This window comes from Papio anubis, chromosome 11 (assembly GCF_008728515.1).
Source record: "Papio anubis isolate 15944 chromosome 11, Panubis1.0, whole genome shotgun sequence".
NCBI classification, from domain to species: domain Eukaryota; kingdom Metazoa; phylum Chordata; class Mammalia; order Primates; family Cercopithecidae; genus Papio; species Papio anubis.
This window is the reverse complement of record NC_044986.1, coordinates 101,171,401-101,193,994: the sequence shown is the minus strand read 5'-3', so window position 1 is coordinate 101,193,994 and position 22,594 is coordinate 101,171,401. Positions and strand designations below refer to the sequence as shown.

General features: G+C 44.4%; 1 protein-coding gene across 2 annotated transcripts in view; it reads right to left on the bottom strand.

The window, feature by feature from the left end:
- The window catches only part of PRTFDC1 (phosphoribosyl transferase domain containing 1), a 114,052-nt gene extending 92,269 nt beyond the window's left edge, over positions 1–21,783 (bottom strand). The window contains exons 1-4 of one of the 2 annotated variants that reach the window (XM_017962600.2): positions 21,659–21,758; positions 20,715–20,771; positions 12,438–12,544; positions 2,056–2,239 (exon numbers count right to left, since the gene is read on the bottom strand). In XM_017962600.2, coding sequence (XP_017818089.1) covers positions 2,056–2,239; positions 12,438–12,541 — 288 coding nt within the window. In that variant the 5' untranslated portion in view covers positions 12,542–12,544; positions 20,715–20,771; positions 21,659–21,758. Of the gene's footprint in view, positions 1–2,055; positions 2,240–12,437; positions 12,545–20,714; positions 20,772–21,658 lie in introns of both variants that reach the window. The other variant, XM_003903470.5, reaches the window with a different exon arrangement.
- Between the last annotated feature and the right edge of the window lie 811 nt (positions 21,784–22,594).

The window sequence follows — 22,594 nt, the reverse complement described above, 5'->3', positions numbered from 1 at the left end:
TCATCAGGAAAACACAGAGTATCTTAAGAAATCAGAACTAATTTCCCGCTGCTCTAGAACTGAGCCAACTGAGAGTCACATAAGGAATGTGGAAGACAGATTGGTGGCCCTGAAGACCATGGTACCCTGGTGTACACACCCTGCATAATCCTCTCCACTTGAGTGTGGGTAAGACTTATAAAGGTGGCGGGAATTCGCATCAAAGATTAGGTGACTAGTCAGGAGATTTTGAGTTCATCAAAAGGCAGGTTGCCTGGGTGAACATGATCTAATCAGGTGAGCTTTAAAAGAAGGGCTAAGATTATTCCATCAGACTTGAAGAAGCCAACAGCTAATGGTATTGTGAACGATCTGTGTGTAACTGAAGCAAACACCTGAGGACAACCCCTAGGAGTGGAGAGTCTACCAACTGCAGCCTATAGTCAACAAGGAAATGGGAACTGAGCTTGCCAACAGTCAGTGACCTTGAAAGCCTCAGATGATGTCAAAATCCCAACTAACACATTGATTTCGTCCCTGTAAGGTTCTGAGCAGAAAACCTAGCTACACCATGCCCAGATTTCTGACCTACAGAAACTTTAAGATAATACATGTGTCTGTTGGTTTAAGTCACTACGTTTGTGGTGAGTTTGCCACACAGCAATAGAAGGCCAATTCAAAGAGTGATTCATGAATTAAAATGCGTCAAGTTAGTTTAGTCAATGAGAATATTTTCATGGTTTGACTCCAAGGGCTCTTCACCCAATAGTAAGTTATTTTTAATGTTTTACTATGCATTAAATCAGAAAGCATCAAAGAAGTTAACATCATAGAGGGAGGAGGAGGGAGACTAAGGAAACAACAGCTTTTTTTTTTTTTTTTTTTTTTGGCAAGGGTTTCATTGTCATCCAGGCTAGAGTGCAATGGTGCCATCAGAGCTCACTGCAGCCTCTGTCTCCTGGGCTCAAGTGATTCTCCCACTTCAACCTCTTGAGTACCTGGGACCATAGGCACATGCCACCACACTCAGCTAATTTAAAAAATATTCTTTTGGTATAGACAGGGTCTCACTATGTTGCCCAGGCTGGTCTCGAACTCCTGGCCTCAGGGGATCCTTCTGCCCTTGGCCTCCCCAAGTGTTGGGATTATACACATGAGCCACTGCATCTGGTTAGGAAACATCTTTGGAGAATAATTTCATTAATTCTGCCCAGTGGTGGCCACAGAAAGCCAGGATTAATGGAGTAAACTGGTGGAGAGGCCTTCTGCTGGAGCTCCCTGGCCTTGTTTCCTCACACTTGGCAATGTGCTGTCCCTACAGCCTTTTCTTCTTTAGTTCCAGGCCACAACTGCAGCCACCCAGGTACTAAGACTCCTCTCTGGGCTGGACACCCTCCCACAGGTCCCCAGGACCCACAGTGACATCCAGAGTAGAAACAACAAATCAGTGTTCACACTGACCGCACTCAGTTGTGGGGCTGGGCACCAGGATATAACCATTCACTTTATCACCATAAAAGAAAGCACAAATCATTACTGCAGAGTCCTCCCATATATGTGAAAATACACAGAAGGTCCCCACCCCACACCCTAAATAAGATCGTTCGAATTCTTATGTTAGGTTGCAGTATTCTTGCAAATTAAAAAAAAATTACCCTGGCTGGGTGCAGTGGCTCACACCTGTAATCCCAGCACTTTGGGAGGCTGAGGCTGGTGGATCACGAGGTCAGGAGATTCAGACCTTCCTGGTTAACATGGTGAAACCCCTGTCTCTACTAAAAATACAAAAAATCAGCCGGGCACAGTGGCGGATGCCTGTAGTCCCAGGTACTCAGGAGGCTGAGGCAGGAGAATGGCGTGAACCCAGGAGGCGGAGCTTGCGGTGAGTCAAGATCGTGCCACTGTACTCCAGCCTAGGCAACAGAGCGAGACTCTGTCTCAAAAAAAAAAAACCACCCTTCATTTTCATCTCCATTTTTTAAAATTGCACTCTTCATTTTCATAACATTATTGATTCTTTTATCCTAAAGCATTGTTAAATCGAAATATCATAAAACGGAACTTGCAATAACTTACCCTGTAACTTTTTAGTCTGATGAAATCAACCTTCATAGAGACAAATCGATCTGAATTTCGGCTGATGTTCTTAAGGTGTTCTACGAGATCAGCACAGAATTTGTAACCTCCTTTAAGCACACACAGGACCATGATGTCACTATATCCTATGTCTTTCATAATATCCTTGGCCAGCCGCTCAATTCTGAAAGAAGGATAAAACATATATTAAGGCACAACTACTTCTGAGTATTTATGTTGCTTTAATAAAAATGCATGATGTATTATTGTACATATTCGATTACTCAGGGGAATGTGGAGAAAAGCTTGGGACACAGAAACCCGCAGATAGAAAAGCTTTGTTAAGGTTGAACATAAGGTGTTCAAAATATACTTCTTCTTTTTTTTTTTTTTTTTTAAGATGGAGTCTCATTGTGTTGCCCAGGCTGTAGTGCAGTGGCACGATCTCGACTCACTGCAACCTCCACCTACTGGGTTCAAGCGATTCTGCTGCCTCACCCTCCCAAGTGGCTGGGATTACAGGCGCCCACCACCATACCCAGCTAATTTTTGTATTTTTAGTAGAGACAGGGTTTTGCCATGTTGGCCAGGCTGGTCTCTAACTCCTGACCTCAGGTGACCTGGCCACCTCGGCTTCCCAAAGTGCTGGGATTACAGGCATGAGCCACTGCGCCTGGTATTTAGTGAATTCTAAAGAAGACATATGATCATAAAAAATGTACATCAGAATATCTGGCATGCTCCTTATAAAGGAACATTTGGGCCAAGAGTGGTGGCTCACACCTGTAATCCCAGCACTTTGGGAAGCCAAGACGGGCGGATCACTTAAGCACAGGAGTTCGAGACCAGCCTGGCCAGCATGGTGAAACCCCGTCTCTACTAAAAATACAAAAATTAGCTGGACATGGTGGCGGGTGCCTGTAATCCCAGCTACTCAGGAAGCTGAGGCAGAGGAATCGCTTAAACCGAGGAGGCAGAGGTTGCAGTGAGCTGAAATTGCACCACTGCACTCCAGCCTGCACGATGGAGCAAGTCTCCATCTCAGAAAAAAAAAAAAAAGGAACATTTGTTTCCAACATGATGAAGTAAGGAGGTGAACACATCCTCTCCAGAAAAGCAACTAGAAAACTGGTCAAAACTGCCAAAAACAACCATCTCATCATGTTGGAAATCAACCAAAGGCACACAACAAACTGAGAAGCATTTGATTTTGAAAACACTGAACACTGGGTGGAAACAGCATGAATCTGGGGCATTCTTGTGTGGGGATGCTTTTATCATCCGTCCCCGCCCCCATCCCCAGCTTTGTTGTTCAAACAGGTAGTTCCATCCAGGTGGTGCATGGCCAGAGGGAGCTCAACTGATTGGGAACACTGTAAGCTAAAATGGTCACCTTGGTGGCAGGGCTCCATTATCATGAGGTGCAGTCCCCACTGAACAGTGAACTGGCAGGCTGACTGGGGATTTGATAGAAAGTTCCAGGGAGGAGGTTAGACAGTCATAGAAGAGAGGCACACAATAAGTTCTTCATGCATCTCGATTGACCAGAGGCTGTACATAAGCACAGCAAAGCGAGTTCAAGCCACCCACACATCCCTGGACAATGGAGGGTGTGTACATGTGTGGAGAAGGCACAAGAAAGCTCCAGGGAAAGTAAAAGTCAGAAAGATTTTAAAATGGTTGGAAATTTGAATCTACTTTCAAGCCCCCACGAACCCCCATCAGCAGAGACTGGCAGACTTACTGGCTTGACGTATTTGAGCACAACTTCTAACCAATTGAAGGCCAAACACTACTATTCAGACACAGGGCGATCCCTAGTAAGTGGGGCTTAAAAATAAAAACAGGAGAAAAATAAACCTCACAGACATCAGAAGTCACACAGTGAGGTGGGCGGATCTCTTGAGGTCAGGAGTTCGAGATCAGCCTGGCCAACATGGTGAAACCCATCTCTACTAAAAATACAAAAATTAGCTGGGTGTGGTGGTGTGCACCTGTATCCCAGCTACTCGGGAGGCTGAGGCAGGAGAATCACTTGAACCCAGGAGGCGGAGGTTGCAGTGAGCGAGACTGTGCTATTACACTCCAGTCTGGGCGACAAGAGTGAAACTCTGTCTCCAAAAAAAAAAAAAAAAAAAAAAAAGTAGAATTTCACAGAGTGGAAGACAAAAAAAGGAAACAATAACAGCAATGAATAGAAAATAGGGTACTAAACTGATTATATCAATACTCATTTTAAATATGAATGGTCTAAATATAGCAATTAAAAGACAGACTGTCAGGGTGGATTCAAAAAAGATCTAACTCTATATTGCCTACAAAAAACTCACTTAATGGCTTACACTTGTAATCCCAGCACTTTGGGAGGCCGGGGCAGGCAGATCCCTTCAGGTCAGGAGATCAAGACCATCCTGACCAACATCATGAAACCCCATCTCTACTAAAAATACAAAACATTAACCAGGTGTGGTGGTGCATGCTTGTAATCCCAGCTACTTGGGAGACTGAGGCAGGAGGATCGCTTGAACCCAGGAGTTGGAAGTTACAGTGAGCCAAGATTGCGCCACTGCACTCCAGCCGGGGTGACAGAGTGAGACTCTATCTCAAAAAAAAAGAAACTCACTTTAAATATAAATATAAAAACACAGATAGATTAAAAGTAAAGGGATGGAGAAAGACATGCTATGCTAACAATAATAAAAAGAAAGTTGGAATAGCTATTTTAATTTCAGACAGAGCAGACTTCTGAGTAAGGAATATGCAGGGATAAAGAGCATCATTACACAATAATAAGGAGGTCAATTCTGAAAAGAGACATAATTCCCAATATGTATGCTCCTAACAACAAAGTGTCAAAAACCTAATAGAACTATAAGGAGAAACAGGCAAATCCACTATTTGGAGACTTTAACATCCCCTCTATCAGTAATTGACAGATCCAATAGTCAGAGAATCAGTAAGCATATAGCTGAACTGAAAAGCGCCATCAACTGACTGGATCTAATTAATCTAATTAACACATATACAATACTTCACCCCACAACAGCAGGATATACATCCTTCTTAAAAGATACCAGTAAGAAAATAATAAGACAAACCATAGGTTGGGAGTAAATATTTGCAAATCATATATCTGATAAAGGACTATTATCCAAAATATATAAAGAACTCTTACAGTTCAATAAGAAGACAGTTGAATTTAAAAATTGGCAAAAGACTCGAAAAGACCTCTCTCCAAAGAAGACATATGAATAGCTAACAAGTATACTAATGATTAGGAAAACACAAATTAAAACCATGGTGAGATACCATTAGACAGCCACAAGAATGGCTGTAATCAAAAAGACAGACAATATTAAATGATGGCAAGTATGTGGAAAAACTGAAACCTTCATATGCTGCTGGTGGCAATGTAACAATGCAATGCAGCCACTTTGGAAAATAACTGGCAGCTTCTTACACTTACCAGAAAACCCAGAATTCCATGTTGAGAAGTCCATCCAAGAGAAATGAAAAGATATGTCCACACAAAACTTATATGTGAATTTTTTTTTTTTTGAGATGGAGTCTGGCTCTGTCACCCAGGCTGGAGAGCAGTGGTGCGATCTTGGTTCAATGCAAGCTCCGCCTCCCAGGTTCACGCCATTCTCCTGCCTCAGCCTCCTGAGTAGCTGCGACTACAGGCCTGTGCTACTATGCCTGACTAATGTTTTTTATTTTTTTGTAGAGATGGGTTCTCACTACGTTGCCCAGACTGGTCTCAAACTCCTGGCTCAAACAATCCTCTTGCCTCGGCCTCCCAAAGTGCTGGGATTACAGGAACAAGCCACTGCACCCAGCCCTATAAATTACATCTTAATTTTCTTTTTTTTTTGAGACAAGATCTCACTATTTGAGACTACCCCAGGTTAGTCTCAAATTTTTGGGCTCAAGTGATCCCCCCATTTCAGCCTCCAGAGTAGCCTGGATTACAGGTGCATGCCATAGCCCCTGGCTTATAAATTTATTTTAAAGGTGAACACGGACATTCTTGGGCCCCACTCTAGAATATCGATTTGAAATTTCTAGACATAAAGCTTAAGAATATGCATTTTAGACACAACAACAAATAACAACAACAACAAAAGCAGCAGAAACCTCAGATCTAAACTACTCTGTCTGACAGCTTTGAAGAGAGCAGTGGATCTCCCAACACGGAGGCTGAGATCTGAACGACAGACTGCTCGCTCAAGTGCGGGTCCCTGACCCTGAGTAGCCTAACTGGGAGACATCCCCCACTAGGGCAGCCTGACACCCCACACCTCACAGGTGCAGTACACCCTCTGAGAGGAAGCTTCCAGCAAGAATCAGACAGGTACACTCCGCTAAGTTCAGCAATATTCATCTTCTGCAGCCTCTGCTGCTGATACTCCAGGCAAACAGGGTCTGGAGTGGACCTCAAGCAATCTCCAACAGACGACAGCTGAGGGTCCTGACTGTTAGAAGGAAAAAACTATCAAACAGGAAGACACTACACCAAAACCCCATCAGTACATCACCATCATCAAAGACCAGAGGCAGATAAAGTTCCACAAAGATGGGGAAAAGCAGGGCAGAAAAGCTGGAAATTCAAAAATAAGAGCACATCTCCCTCGCAAAGGAGCGCAGCTCATCGCCAGCAACGGGATCAAAGCTGGACGGAGAATGACTTTGACGAGATGAGAAGAAGGCTTCAGTCCATCAAATTTCTAGAGCTAAAGGAGGAATTACGCACTCCAGCAAAGAAACTAAAATCTTAAAAAAGTGGAAGAATTGACGCTAGAGTAATTAACGCAGAGAAGGTCATGGGAACGAAATGAAAGATGAAAACCATGACACGAGAAATACGTGACAAATGCACAAGCTTCAGTAACCCACTGGACAACTGAAGAAAGAGTATCACATTGAGGATCAAATGAAATGAAGCGAAGAGAAACCAAAAGAAAAAAAAGAAGAAAAAAGAAATGAACAAAGCCTGCAAGAAGTATGGGATTATGTAAAAAGACCAAATTCCACGCCTGATTGGGGTGCCTGAAAGTGAGGGGGGAAAATGGGAACCAAGTTGGAAACACTCAGGATATCATCCAGGAGAATCCCCAACCTAGTAGGGCAGGCCAACATTCAAATCCAGGAAATACAGAGAATCCACACAAAGATACCCTCGAGAAGAGCAACTCCACACATAATTGCCAGATTCACCCAAGTTGAAATGAAGGAAAAAATCTTAAGGGCAGCCAGGAGAGAAAGGTCGGTTACCCACAAAGGGAAGCCCATCAGGACCACAGCAGATCTCTCGCAGAAACTCCAAGCCAGAAGAGAGTAAATAATATTCAACATTCTTAAAGAAAGAATTTTCAACCCAGAATTTCATATCCAGCCAAACTAAGCTCATAAGTGAAGGAGAAATAAAATCCTTTACAGATACAAGCAAATGCTTAGAGATTTTAATACCACTAGGCCTGCCTACAAGAGACCCTGAAGGAAGCACTCAACATGGAAAGGAACTGGTACCAGCCATTGCAAAACATGCCAAAATGTAAAGACCATCGAGGCTAGGAAGAAACTGCATCAACTAACGAAAGCAAAATAACCAGTTAATATCATAATGGCAGGATCAAGTTCACACATAACAATCTTAACCTTAAATGTAAATGGACTAAATGCTCCAATGAAAAGACACAGACTGGCAAACTGGATAAAGAGTCAAGACCCATCAGTCTGCTATATCTTATAATCCATCTCACAATTATATATTACACATAGGCTCAAAATAAAGGGATGGAGGAAGATTTACCAAGCAAATGGAGAACAAAAAAGCAGGGGTTGCAATACAAGTCTCTGATAAAACAGACTTTAAACCATCAAAGATCAAAAGAGACAAAGAAGGCCATTACATAATGGTAAAGGGATCAATTCAACAGGAAGAGCTAACTATCCTAAATATATATGCACTCCAATACAGGAGCACCCAGATTCATAAAGCAAGTCCTTAGAGACTTACAAAGAGACTTAGACCCCATACACAATAATGGGAGACTTCAACACTCCACTGTCAACATTAGACAGATCAACAACAGAAAGTTAACAAGGATTATCCAGGAATTGAACTCATCTCTGCAGCAAGCAGACCTAATAGACATCTATATAAAGAACTCTCCACCCCAAATCAACAGAATATACATTCTTCTAGCACCACATCTACTTACTCCAAAATTGACCATATAATTGGAAGTAAAGTACTCCTCAGCAAATGTACAAGAACAGAAATTATAACAAACTGCCTCAGACCAGTGCAATCAAAATCCAGAACTCAGGACTAAGAAACTCAATCAAAACCGGGCCAACTATTAATGGAAACTGAACAACCTACCCTGAATGACTACTGGGTACATAACTAAATGAAGGCAGAAATAAAGATGTTCTTTGAAACCAATGAGAACAAAGATACAACATACCAGAATCTCTGGGACACATTTAAAGCAGTGTAGAGGGAAATTTATATACTAAATGCCCACAAGATGAAAGCAGGAAAGATCAAAATTGACACTCTAACATCGCACTAAAAGAACTAGAGAAGCAAGAGCAAACACATTCCAAAGCTAGCAGAAGGCAAGAAATAACTAAGATCAGAGCAGAACCATGTTGAGATAGACACACAAAACCCTCCAAAAATCAATGAATCCAGGAGTTGGTTTTGAAAAGATCAACAAAATTGACAGACCACTAGCAAGACTAATAAAGAAGAAAGAGAAGAAGAATCAAATCGATTTAATTAAAAATGATAAAGGGATATCACCAATCGACCCCACAGAAATACAAACTACCATCAGAGAATACTATAAAATTCCCCACGCTAAATAAACTGGAAAACCGAAGAAATGGATAATTTCCTGGACACTACACTCTTCCAAGACTAACCAGGAAGAAGTTGAATCCCTGAATAGACCAATAGTAGGCTCTGGAAATTCAGGCACAATTAATAGCCTACCAACCAAAAAGTCCAGACCAGATGGATTCACAGCTGAATTTACCAGAGGTATGAGGAGTTGCACCATTCCTTCTGAAACTATTCCAATCAATAGAAAAAGAGGGAATCCTCCCTAACTCATTTTATGAGGCCAACATCACCTGATACCAAAGCCTGGCAGAGACACAACAAAAAGAGAATTTTAGACCAATATCCCTGATGAACATTGATGCAAAACTCAATAAAATACTGGCAAACCGGATTCAACACATCAAAAGCTTATCCACCATGATCAAGGGGCTTACCCGATGCAAGGCTGGTTCAACATTCGCAAATCAATAAACAAAATCCAGCATATAAACGTGAACCAAAGACAAGAACCACATGATTATCTCAATAGGATGCAGAAAAGGCTTTGACAAAATTCAACAGAACCATGCTAAAACGCCAATAAATTCGGGTATTGATGGAACGCATCTCAAAATAATAAGAGCTATTTATGACAAACCCACAGCCAAAATCATACTGAATGGGCAAAACTGGAAAAATTCCTTGAAAACTGGCACAAGACAGGATGCCCTCTCACCACTCCTATTCAACATAGTTGGAAGTTCTGGCTAGGGCAATTAGGCAAGAGAAAGAAATCAGGGGTATTCAGTTAGGAAAAGAAGAAGTCAAATTGTCCCTGTTTGCAGATGACATGATTGTATATTTAGAAAAAACCCCATTGTCTCAGCCCAAAATCTCCTTAAGCTGATAAGCAACTTCAGCAAAGTCTCAGGATACAAAATTAATGTGCAAAAATCACAAGATTCTTATACACCAATAACAGACAAACACAGAGCCAAATCAGAATGAACTTCCATTCACAATTGCTTCAAAGAGAATCAAATACCTAGAATCCAACTTACAAGGGATGTAAAGACCTCTTCAAGGAGAACTACAAACAACTGCTCAGTGAAATGCAAAGAGGACACAAACAAATGGAAGAACATACCATGCTCATGGATAGGAAGAATCAATATCAAGAAAATGGCCATACTGCCTGCTGGGTAATTTATAGATTCAATGCCATTCCATCAAGCTACCAATGAGTTTCTTCACAGAATTGAAAACTGCTTTAAAGTTCATATGGAACCAAAAGAGCCCGCATCTCAAGACAACTTAAGTCAAAAGAACAAAGCTGGAGGCATCAATACTTACCTGACTTCAAACTATACTACATAAGGCTACAGTAACTAAAACAGCATGGTACTGGTACCAAACAGAGATATAGGTCCAATGGAACAGAATGAGTCCTCAGAAATAATACCACACATCTACAGCCATCTGATCTTTGACAAACCTGGAGAAAAACAAGAAATGGGGAAAGGATTCCCTATTTAAATGGTGCTAAAATTGGCTAGCCATAAGTAGAAAGCTGAAACTGGATCCTTTCCTTACCCTTATACCTAAAATTAATTCAAGATGGATTAGAGACTTGAATGTTAGACCCATAATTACAAAAATCCTAGAGGAAACCTAGGTAGTACCCATTCACGACATAGGCATGGGCAAAGACTGCATGTTCAAAAACACCAAAAGCAACGCAGCAAAAGCAAAATTGACAAATGGGATCTAATTAAACTAAAGAGCTTCTGCACAGCAAAAGAAACTACTCATCAGAGTGAACAGGCAACCTACAGAATGGGAGAGAAAATTTTGCAATCTACTCATCTGACAAAGGGCTAATATCCAGAACCTACAAAGAACCTGCCAAACAAATTTACAAGAAAAAAAAACAAACAACCCCCATCAAAAGTGGGCAAAAGGATAAGGAACAGACATTTTCAAAAAGAAGACATTCATACAGCCAACAGACATATGAAAAATGCTCATCATCACTGGCCATCAGAGAAAATGCAGTAAATCAAAAACCACAATGAGATACCATCTCACACCAGTTAGAATGGCTTATCATTAAAAAGTCAGGAAACAACAGGTGTTGGAGAGGATGTGGAGAAATAGGAACACTTTTACACTGTTGGTGGGATTGTAAACTAGTTCAACCATTATGGAAAACAGTATGGCGACTCAAGGATCTAGGAACTAGATGCACTATATGACCCAGCCATCCCACTGGGACATACCCAAAGGATTATAAATTATGCTGCTATAAAGACACATGCACACGTAGGTTTATTGCAGCACTATTCACAATAGCAAAGACTTGGAATCAACCCAAAATGTCCATCAAGTGACAGATTGATTAAGAAAAATGTGGCACATATACACCATGGAATACTAAGTGCAGCCACATAAAAGGATGAGTTTGCATCCTTTGTAGGGACATGGATGCAGCTGAAACCATCATTCTAGCAAACTATCACAAGAACAGAAAACCAAACACCGTGATGTTCTCACTCATAGGTGGGAACTGAACAATGACTTGGACTCAGGAAGGGGAACACACACCGGGCCTATCATGGGGAGGGGGAGGGGAGGGGTGAGGATTGCATTAAGTTATACCTGATGTAAAATGACGACGCTGATGGGTGCAGCAGACCAACATGGCACAAGCATACATATGTAACAAACCTGCATGTTATGCACATAAAATCTCTAAACTTAAAGCATAATAATAATAAATTAATTAAAAAGAAAAAAAAGAAAAAAAAAAAAAGAATATGCATTTTAACAAGTTCACTGGAGGATTCTCTTGTACAAAGAAAAGGCTTGGTTACACGGTAACACTACCCAGGAGTCAATCATGTTCTGACTGATTTTAAATTAATTTAAAATTAGAATTTAAATTAAGGTAAGAAATGCAAGAATTTGTTTAAATTAGGAGCTTCCCAAACTGGTGTTAAGGGAAACCTCTTCTGAGCGTTATAAATAGGTAAACTGAGTACAGAGTCTCCCTTTGCACAAAAATGGTTGGTTTAATTGTTAAAGTCAAGCATGTTTCTTTTCTTTCTTCTTTACTTTTGGCTGGAATTTCCATATTTTTAATACGCTAATGTTTGTTTTGATTTGTCAACCGAGAGACAAAAATGTGGGAGATACAAAATTTCCAAAGTTTATTTGATCACGGAACTGTCCCCCCTCTGTGAGGGTGGTTGGGACTTCTATGCCACGGAAAAGCCATCTTAGGACATTGTTATTTTGAGGCTGTTACTTAGAATAGCTTCTGTATGTATATCCTTCTTACCATATTACCATACCGCCTGAACAAATGTCCAGGTAAACCGTTCAGTTTAAGCATACATTCATTTTATTTCAAATTCACTGCCCTATATAAAAGTTTTCTCTACCATTATAAAAAGGAGCTCAGGAATAGGGTCCTAAAAAGTGGGATTCACACAAGTGTGGGCCAGCCCAATGCAGGACCCAGATTGACACAGGAAGTCACACTCACCTGTCCACAATGATGCCATGAGGGATGAGGACATATTCCAAGTCTCCGTAATAGTGCTGTGGGTACGTGAATAAATTCAAGTCATACCCTGGCCAATCGTCCATAATCTGCAAATCAAATTATTTAGGTTATGTATTTTTTCATCAGAAATTTCTGTTTAAAACATAACAAGAGAGTATCATTTGAAAGCAGAATTCCCTCAACGTATGAAAAGTTGAGTGGAACAAGGTTGTTTCCACAACTTGATACAAGGCTTAGTACTAAAGAGAATGGAGCACTCCATTCCCAACTACTGGCATCATAAAATATTCGTTTTGTTTTGTTTTGTTTTCTTTGAGACTTTGAGACAAGAGTCTTTCTCTGTCACTCAGACTGGAGTGCAGTGGTGTGATCTCTGCTCACTGCAACCCTGCCTCCCAGGTTCAACTGATCCTCCAGCCTCAGTCCCCTGAGTAGCTGGTGCGTGCCACCATGCCCAGCTAATTTTTATGTGTTTTTTGTAGAGATGGGGTTTTGCCAGGTTGCTCAGGCTGGTCTTGAGCTCCTGGACTCAAGCCATCTGCCTGCCTTAGCCTCCCAAAGTGCTGAGATTACAGGTGTTGTCCAGCACACCTGGCCTCAGTTTCCCATTCTTTACTCAGTCCTGCACACTTTTGACTCCTCTGTCCAGCTTTGAGCTTCTGAGGCCTTTCACAGTGCAGACCCACCCTAATTTCCCAGCCAAACTCCCTACATCTTTGCTTCTTGCCTTCAGAATGGTTTGCAGTCAAGTCAGGATCCTTCCCAGCTCTGGGTTTCATTCACTCATTTGCCGTGCACCCCTTCATTCTCTCTCCCCCTTTCCTCCTCTACCTCTGTATTCCGAACTCAGAAGCCCAGGTCACACCCCACTTCTTCATGGAGGGCTTGCTGACTGCCCCCAGCCTCTGATCTGCTTTCCCAAATTCCTGGTGCCCCTGGTAGCTCTCTGTCCTACCCAAGGCTCCCATGCAGGATCCTTGAGAAGGCTCCTGTCCCTTGGAATTGTCACTGACTCCTTTCTTTCGTCCCCCTCAGGCAACACAGTAGAAAACTATATCTTCAATTCCCTCAAAATTTATCCAGGACCACCTCTCAGCACCTCCACTGCTATTCCCCTACCCCCAGGCCAGTCCACTGCCACCATCATTTCTCCCAGAACTGTCCTAGGAGCCACTACAATTGTTTCCCTGCTTCCACTTTGCAGCCCCTCCACATGGAAGCAGACGTGCTCCTTTAAAAATGCACATCATAGCCAGGTACAGTGGCTCATGCCTGTAATCCCAGCACTTGAGAGGCCAAGGCGGGAAGATCCCTTGAGGCCAGGAGTTAGAAATCAGCATGGGCAACACAGCAAGATCCTGTCTCTGCAAAAAAATTAAAAAATTACCCTGGCAAGGTGGCATGTGCCTGTAGTCCGAGCTACTCAGGAGGCTAAGGTAGGAGGATCACTTGACCAGGAGTTAGAGGCTGCAGTGAGCTATGAGTGCCACTGCACTCCAGCCTAGGTGACACAGCAAGACCTTGTCTCTCAAAAAATAAAAACAGACAAACAAAGGACATCCTATCATGGCAGCCTTCTGCTTAGATTTTTTTCAAGGGCTTATCATTTTACTCTGAGTAAAGGCCAAAGTACTCACTGTGGCTCACCGGGGGTTACCTGTCTGACTCATTCCTGGCACTCTTCCTCTTCCCTCTGCTTCAGCCGCTGTTCTCTTGCAAGTCCTCTGATCTGCCAATCACGCCCCTGCCTCCCGAGTTTTGCACTGGCACCTCCTCTTGCCTGCAACACTCTTCCTCCAGATTTCCACATGGCCGTCCTCTACTTCTTTCAAGTCTCCATTCAATGTCACCTCTGCAGAAAGGCCTTCCCTGACCTTCATAGCCTGTTTTACCACTGAATGACGTGTGTGTGCATGGGTGTGTTCTGTCGGAACCTGAGCTCCTTCTGGCGGAGACTTTTTCTGATTCATTGTTCAATCCCTCAGTGCCCAGAATGCTGATCTGGAATACGGTAAGTGCTCAAAAATGTTAAATGAATGAATGGATGACACAGTCTCCATCCTCTGGCTATCTGAAAACCTGAACTCCAGCCTGAACTCTCAGTTTGTCTCCTTGTGATAAAGAGCACCACTGTTCAAGGTTCTGGAGATTCCAGTGTGTCATATCCATTGGCTGACTGGTGGCCAAATGATGTATATCACCTATGTTATTTTTTAAGAGACAGACTCTCCTTCTGTTGCCTACACTGGAGTGGAAGGTCACAATCATAGCTCACTGCAGCCTCAAACTTTTAGGCTCAAGCAATCCTCCCACCTCAGCCTCCCAAGTAGCTGGAGATACGGAGCGCACAATGATGCTCAGTTTATTTTCTTTGATTTTTTTGCAGAGATGAGGTCTTGCTATGTTGCTCAGGCTGGTCTCAAACTCCTGGCCTGAAGGGATCCTCCCACCTTGGCATCCCGAAACACTAGGATTATAAGTGTGAGCCACCATGCCCAGTCAATCTGCATATTTGAAAAGTGTCTCATTTGCTCTTCCTCTACCATCAAACTGGCTGGTGGGACTGCTGGATTTGCACCAGGCTCCTCCGGCTGCCACCCTGAGAACTCCTTGTACCTGCTATAACCTCTAACACCACAGCAGCTGGCCAGAGTCTAGACTACCAGCTGTACATGAGGAGACTCCAGGAGAGCCTCTGGCAGGCCACAGTAAAGACCAGACCAGGAGAACCCTGACTGGCCCCAGGCCCCAGGGGGATCACCCAGGTGTACAGCACTTTCTGGATCCCCTTTCAGACCACATATACTATCTACCCCACTTTCTGGAGCCCCTCCACCAGTGGCACTATTAACAGGTGGTCTTCTGAATCCATTCCTCCAACCACATCAATCCTTTACTGCCCTCTGCTCTGGTTGAATCTCGGAGAATACTCTCCACTCCACGTTCAAGAGTTTGGCTCTGACACTTGTTACTGTGATGTTAGGGAGATGACTCACCCTCTCTGCAATCCAGTTTCCCCTTGCTTTAAATAAGACACAGTAAAACCTAAGGATAGGGTTATTGTAAGGATAATATACTTAGAATACCTGGAGCACTGCATGGTGTATAACACATGATGTTTGACACGTGATGCCAAAAAAAGAGACTAAAAGTGCCAAAAATGAATGCCAAAAATAGGAAAAGATGATAAGAAAATGACAAATGAAACAAACCTATAGATTAAAACTGTAACACGGATCCATAGCCCAGAGGCAGCACAGAGTACTGTGTTAAGAGCATGGACGTGGAAGTCTCACATACCTGGGACAAGTCTGCCAGCCATGAAGCCTTGGGCATATTACATTCTCTAAGTCTTAGTGTATTCATCTATGAAATGGAGTTAGTGCCTGCCTCATATGGCCATGGTGAGCGTTAAATAAGATAATGAATGTAAGACTCGTATCAGTATCTGGTCTACAGTACTTATGCAATAAATGCTGATCATTTAGATGAACTGAAACATTAAACATTTAACAACAAATTATATGTGTTAATTCATCTAAAGAAGTGCCTCAAACCTATATACCGGTCTTATTATCTTAGTTAAAACTATACATTTGAGGCCTGGCACACTGGCTCATGCCTGTAATACCAACACTTTGGGAGGCTGAAGTGGGAGGATCACTTGAGCCCAGGAGTGCGAGACCAGCCTGGGCAATATACCCCATCTTTACAAAAAAGAAAAAGAAATTGGTCTGGCGTGATGGCATGTGCCTGTAGTTTCAGTTACTTGGGAAGCTGAGGCGGGAGGATTGCTTGAGCCTAGGAGGTCAAGGCTGTAGTAAACCATGATCGTGTCACTGCACTCCAGCCTGGGCAGCAAAGTGAGACTGTCTCAAGAAAACAAAACAAAAAGTATAAAAGTAAAAAATATATTTCTCTAAAACTGTTCTATAATCCAAATTGGCCATTATTTTCAATTAATCTGAAATAGTGAGTTTTCATTGTTGAGATGAAAGTCAATTCAAGATGATGGAAATACTGGTTTATGCTTTGTTAATTTCAATGGTGCATGCAAATTCTGTTGTAAATAAATTGAAACCTGTAGGAATGGAGGTTGCTATGAACTGTAGATAATTGTTATTCACGTGTTTTTTAAAAAATCAAAACCAGAGTCTGTAGATAGTTTCAGTATCACAGATAATATGCTCTAAGTGTATTCAGCACAATGCTTTCTCTGTTCAAAACAGCAAAACATAGCCAAGCTGGGGGAAGTGACAAACCCATGAACTGAGTCATTTTATGCAACATCCAAATCCCAGAACTCATTCTGATTCTCTTTTTCACACTGAAGATGCACTGAAAACTTTGTAAGTCATTAAGAATACTTTTTTTGATGCTTAGACTATTTTTTGCATTATTTTTCTCCCTGAGGGAGAAAACACATATAAGAAGCTAATCTCTACTCTTCTCCCCCGCTGAGCTCCACAGATTGACCCCGCTCTCTCCTTCAGGCCATAGCTCTCATCTGTCCTCCACCAGCAAGAGAAAGGGGGTCTCGTCCCTTCATTGTAATTCAAAGAATCCCAGACAGGAGTTCTGGGATTCCTGTCCCAGCCCCAGAGCCAGGGAGGGAGGTACCCTGGGAAGGGCCTCACCTCAAAACCACACATCTTGAAAAGTGGGGACAAGTGGTTTGCTAAAAGATTCCCAGGTTCTGCTCACAGAGGAACAAAGGAAGTTCGACAGGCCAACCACCTCGTATCCACATGCCTTCCTCTTCTGTGGTGGGTTTGCCCCTCCGAAGGCAAACTCATTACCACCTAGTAGAGCTGTGCTTTCGATGGAGCTATACCTGATTACTTATCTCTGCTACTGCCATATTTTCACTGGGGGTGATGGGAAGCCAGCCATAACAGAAACACAACAATCATTTCAGCTTTTTCTCTTCTCCTGATTCCTACCAAACTCACTTAGGTAAGTACTAATGATGGCTCCCTTGATAATCCATTGGCGAAAACCAAACCAGACAAAAATAAGCAAACAAACAAACAAAAACATGTCTAATAACCCAATCCCCAAAAGCCAGGTGGATAGAGAAGATCTTTCTCTCTCCCTAAGAAGTAACAAAGAGGTATCAACCAGGAATCTGGTGATTAGCTCCAGATCAAATGGCAAGCCAACTCCGAGCAAAATTTCTCACCTTAGGATCTACCTCTCTTGTGTGGCAATTAGCATTTGCTACCATTTATTGTTAATGGTATAAATGTCCCACCTCCCCAGTTCAACTGAAAGCCATTGATAGGCAAGAGCCATCTTAAATCTCTTAATATTCCCTTCTCTTGCACAAACTTTACTTCTCGTTTCATGCTTATAACATCTGACTCTACATCCCTTGCCATCTTTATCAACAAATTTCTACCGACTCAGAATTTTCTTCTCTACCTCATTCCTGGACAATTCCTTGGGTGATTTACTCCAATACCTACCTTGACAATCCTTCCAACAACTTCATCTTGTAGCTCCTCCACCAGCTCAAACTACATACCTAGCTCAAACCACATCTTTATTCCACATTTAGCAATATATTCACATAGCCACACCAGTCCTACAGACAGCCCCAACCCCGAAGTTCCATCCTGGAATCACAGTTTCCTATGTAGCATAGTGATTGAAAGCTGGTTCAAATCCTGCTACTGCCATTTGCTACTTATATGACCTGGGTGATTTACTTAATCTCTCAGTGCCTCAGTTTCCTCCTCTGTAAAATGGGGAGTACGCTAGACCTCCCTTACAGATTTGTGCTCAAGAAATGCTTGCTATTATTACCTGCCCTCTGCCCCTTTTTTGAGACAGGGTCTCACTCTGATGCCCAGGCTGGAAGGCAGTGGCGTGACCATGGCTCATTGCAGCCTTGATTTCCTGGGCTCAGGTGCTTCTCCCACCTCAGCCTCCACAGTAGCTGGGACTACAGGCATGCACCACCACGCCCAGCTAATTTTTGTATTTTTTGTAGAGAGAGGGTTGGCTGCCCAGGCTGGTCTCGAACTCCTGGGCTAAAGTGATTCACCCACCTCGGCCTCCCAAAGTGCTAGGATTACAGGTGTGAGCCACCACTCCCAGCCACCTGCCTCTTTTGAAAACTGGTTCTAATTTGATATTTTGTATCCCATCCATGAGAGCATTCTATTCTCCCAGTAAACTCACCCCCTCCAGCTTTCCCTTCCCTCCTGCCTTACCTGCCATGAGTTGCCTTCTACCAGCAGCTTCGATTGACTCTGAAATTGCCTGCTTATATCCAACTCGAGGTTAATCTAATTATTCCAAGTTCTACTGGAGAAAAGGATGTAAATGCAGGGACTATCTCCATTATACATGGACTATTTCCCACCTTGGTGGGCTCTCATACAAGCAGCAAGCCCCATGGCAGCTGGTCCAGTTTATACTCATTTTTTTGTTTTTATTTTTATTTTTACTTTATTTTATTTTATTGAGAAGGAGTTTCACTCTTGTTGCCCAGGCTGGAGTGCAATGGTACAGTCTCGGCTTGCTGCAACCTCCACCTCCCGGGTTCAGGCAATTCTCCTGCTTCAGCCTCCTGAGTAGCTGTGATTACAGGCATGCACTACCATGCCCAGCTAATTTTGTATTTTTAGTAGCAGCGAGGTTTCACAATGTTGGTCAGGATTTTATTGAACTCCTGACCTCAGGTGATCCACCCACCTTGGCCTTCCAAAGTGCTGGGATTACAGGTATGAGCCACCTCACCTGGCCCTCTATTCTCTTTATACCCCTCTCACTACCTCTTTGCATCTTTCAAAAAATCATCTTGCTTCCAGGAGGACCTCTGTTGACACCAATAGACTGGGCTATTTACAATGTTCTCTCACTTGTTTCTTAGACTTCAACAATTTACCTACTCTATCAGTGCATCTAGATCCACCTTATTCTTTTCTACAAGTATCTAGTATGTTATGGTAGTACAAGTTGAGTATGCCTCATCCAAAATGCTTGGGACCAGATGTGTTTCCAATTTCTGATGTTTTTTTTTTTTCTTTGGATTTTGGAATATGTGCATTATACTTCCTGGTTGAGCATCCCTAATCTGAAAATCTGAAATCCAAAATGCTCCAGCCAGTATTTCCTTTCAGCATCATGTTGGCGCACAGAAAGTGTCAGATTTGGGGGCATTTTGGATTTTGGATTTTTGGATTAGGGATGCTCAACTTGTACTATATTTTAACTGTTCTACCAATGGAGTGGTTGTTTAAAAGATTCTCCCTACTAATGACTTTGTAATTGTTAAATACAGTGGCTGTTTTCCATCTTGGTATCCAACTTGCTGTCCCTGTAGCATCTGACACTTCTGATGACCTCGTGACAATGCTCCGTTCCCAAGGCACCCATCACCCTGCCTGCCCTCCCACCCTTCAGCGTTCTTTCTCGGTTCCTTCAACTGGCTTCTCCCCCACAGGCAGCCTCCTACATTTGGGACTTTCCAGGCTTCCATCCTTAACAGTTGCTTTAATTGTTTTTTCCACATTCACTGAGCATTCCTGAACATTAAATATTATTCTTTCTGCTGATTTCCAAATCTCTCCAATCGCTCTCCTGAATTCCAAATGTGAATTTCAAATTGCCTACAGTGCAGCCCGATCTGTGGGCCTTACAGGCACTGCAGACTCAATTTGTCCACAATGAACTTAATGATTGCCCTTTTTGCGTTTTAGTCTCCCTCCCATCCATCACACCGCTAGGCTTGCCCCTCCTCCTGGGGCAACTGGAATGGTTTTTGTAAAAGCATAAATTGGATACAATGATTCTTTTGCATTTGATATGCAGGTCTCCGCCTGCAGTCCACATGGCTACTCCTGTGTACCCTTCAGATCTTAGCTCAAAGGTCACCGCAGAGAGGTTGCCCTGACCACCTGAGCAAAAGCATCACTCCCCGCTTCTCCTCCAATTACCCTCTATCCTGTTAGCCTCCTCCTATTGCACATCTCTATTGGAAATTTTCTCTATTTGTTTACACACTGCTTGCCTGTGTCTTCTCTAGAACGCAAGCTCATGAAGACAAGGCCTTTGTCTTTTGCACCCCAGAGCCTACAACACCTTCTGCAACCCAGCAGGACAATCAACTTGTGGAATGAATAAATAAATCAACTCCTCATCCTTTAAGAAGGAAAGGGCCTGCTGTTAAATTAAGCACTGAGCCCCACATTTCAACCTGACCGGTTCTGTCTGAGTGTGTCACGTTTCCCTCCCCAGCCCACTTACTTTAGTTCAGGCCATTCATATTCATAAACAGATTATCTGTGAATGACAAGCTGATCCCTGGAAAGAGATGGCAAGTTAGCTCCACCCACCATCCTCACCACCATTGAGTTTCACACTGAACTTGACACAAGTTATAACCACCACCTTCTAGGAAAACCACTTCTCAAGGAGCAGGGAGGACGTGGCCACAAGGTCAAGAACGGATTAGATCCTAGCACACTGAGAGATGGGTACCCTCTGGCTGACACCGCCAGGAGGCTCAGTTCTGGGAAACCAGCATCCCACACCCTCCCATCCGGACACACTGCTAGATATTTTACATGCATCCTCCCAATTCGCTCCAGAGCCCAGCCTGCTGTTGCTCCCTTTTACAGACAAACCATAGGTCCCGCAGGAGCGTGTCCCAGAGCTCCTGCAGAGGCCTCCACTGCCAGAGAGCCCCCCAACCTGGGTACCAAAGGCTTCAGAGCTCAAGCTCTGTCAACTTGAGCTACTTTATTTCCTAGCTGCCTTCAAAACCCCTCAGTGTCCTTTTTAAAAACAAAACTTGAAGCCCGCTCTGGAAGAGGAGGCCCAGGAAGAAGGAGGCCTACAGAGCAGCACGCGGGTGTCTCGGCCCGGCCGGCTCCCAGAAGCTGCTCCCCGTGGCTCGCGGGGATGGGGACGGCTGGGCGCCGGCGGGACGCTGCAGGAGCGGGCTACCGGCCGGAGGACGCGGGGGGACGCTGGGAACTCGGGGTAAAGGGACGGGACTCGGCGTTTCCTCAGATTGGGGGCGGGGAGAGGAGGCCAGGGTCTGAGGATGGAAGCGATCCCCGCCAGGAGGGAGAACAAAGCGGTGGCCCGCTTTCTCTCCCGACGCACGGCAGGCATTTAATCTACAAGCAGGGTGCCAGGGAGGGAGGGGAGCGGGGCGAGCCCCCAAATCGGGAGTTTGCATTTACCACGACGCCTCGCCCGTAGTCTGGCGCCTCCTCGCTGCTCCCGGCCATGTTTCTCCCGGGGAACGCGGGAAGGGAAGACGGCGCGGGAAGGAGCTGGGAGGGCGAAGGCCGCGTGGGGGAAGGGACTTGGGGATGGGGACCCGGCCGCCCCGCCCCGCCCCGGGCCCGCCGGCTGGAAGCAGCGGCCTGGCGCGGATCCAGGGCCCCGGCGCGGCGCCCCCTCCCCTGGCGAGGCCGCGGGGGCGCGGGGAGCAGCTGCCAAGCCGCGACCGCTCCCCGTGAGCGCGGGCCCCGGGCGCGTCCCTCGCGGCCACCGCTGTCGCCGCCGCCGCCTGCCGGATGGTCGCCTGCAGCCCCCGGCCTCGCCGCCAGGCCCCGCGGGGACTCAGGAGCACGAGGCAGCCCGCGGCAGGAAGAGAACGTGTCCCCCAGGCCCCTGCTTCCCACATCCACCGTCCTAGCCCTCGGGCTAACAATCTTGACTCTTCCCTGCCAGATTTCATGCACGCGATTGTTCCAAGCAGAAGCGTGAAAGAGCCTGCGAGCCGGCGTGCTCTTGGAGGATGGGCAAGTGTCCTGGATGTGTTTTCAAACCCTGGAGCCGCCACCCACCTCTCTCCACCTCCCCTCACCTCCCTCCACCTCCCCTCACTTCCCTCCACCTCCTCTCACCTCCCTCCACCTTCCTCCGCCTTTCTCTGCCTTCCCCCCACCTCCCTCATCCCAGGGCCTGGAGCTGGAAAGATTACACCCGATTGCTTTTAGGGTGGCCCAGATCTGCAGGGATCAGATCTGGGCTTTCAGGATCCGGCCTTTCGGCCTTTGGTCAACTGCATTCAGGGGAGGAGGGGGAGAGATTTTTTCACATTCTCTGCTTTACCAGTTTTGCAAGAACATCTGGTCAGATTGTAATTGTTCCAGGTTGCAGCTTTATTA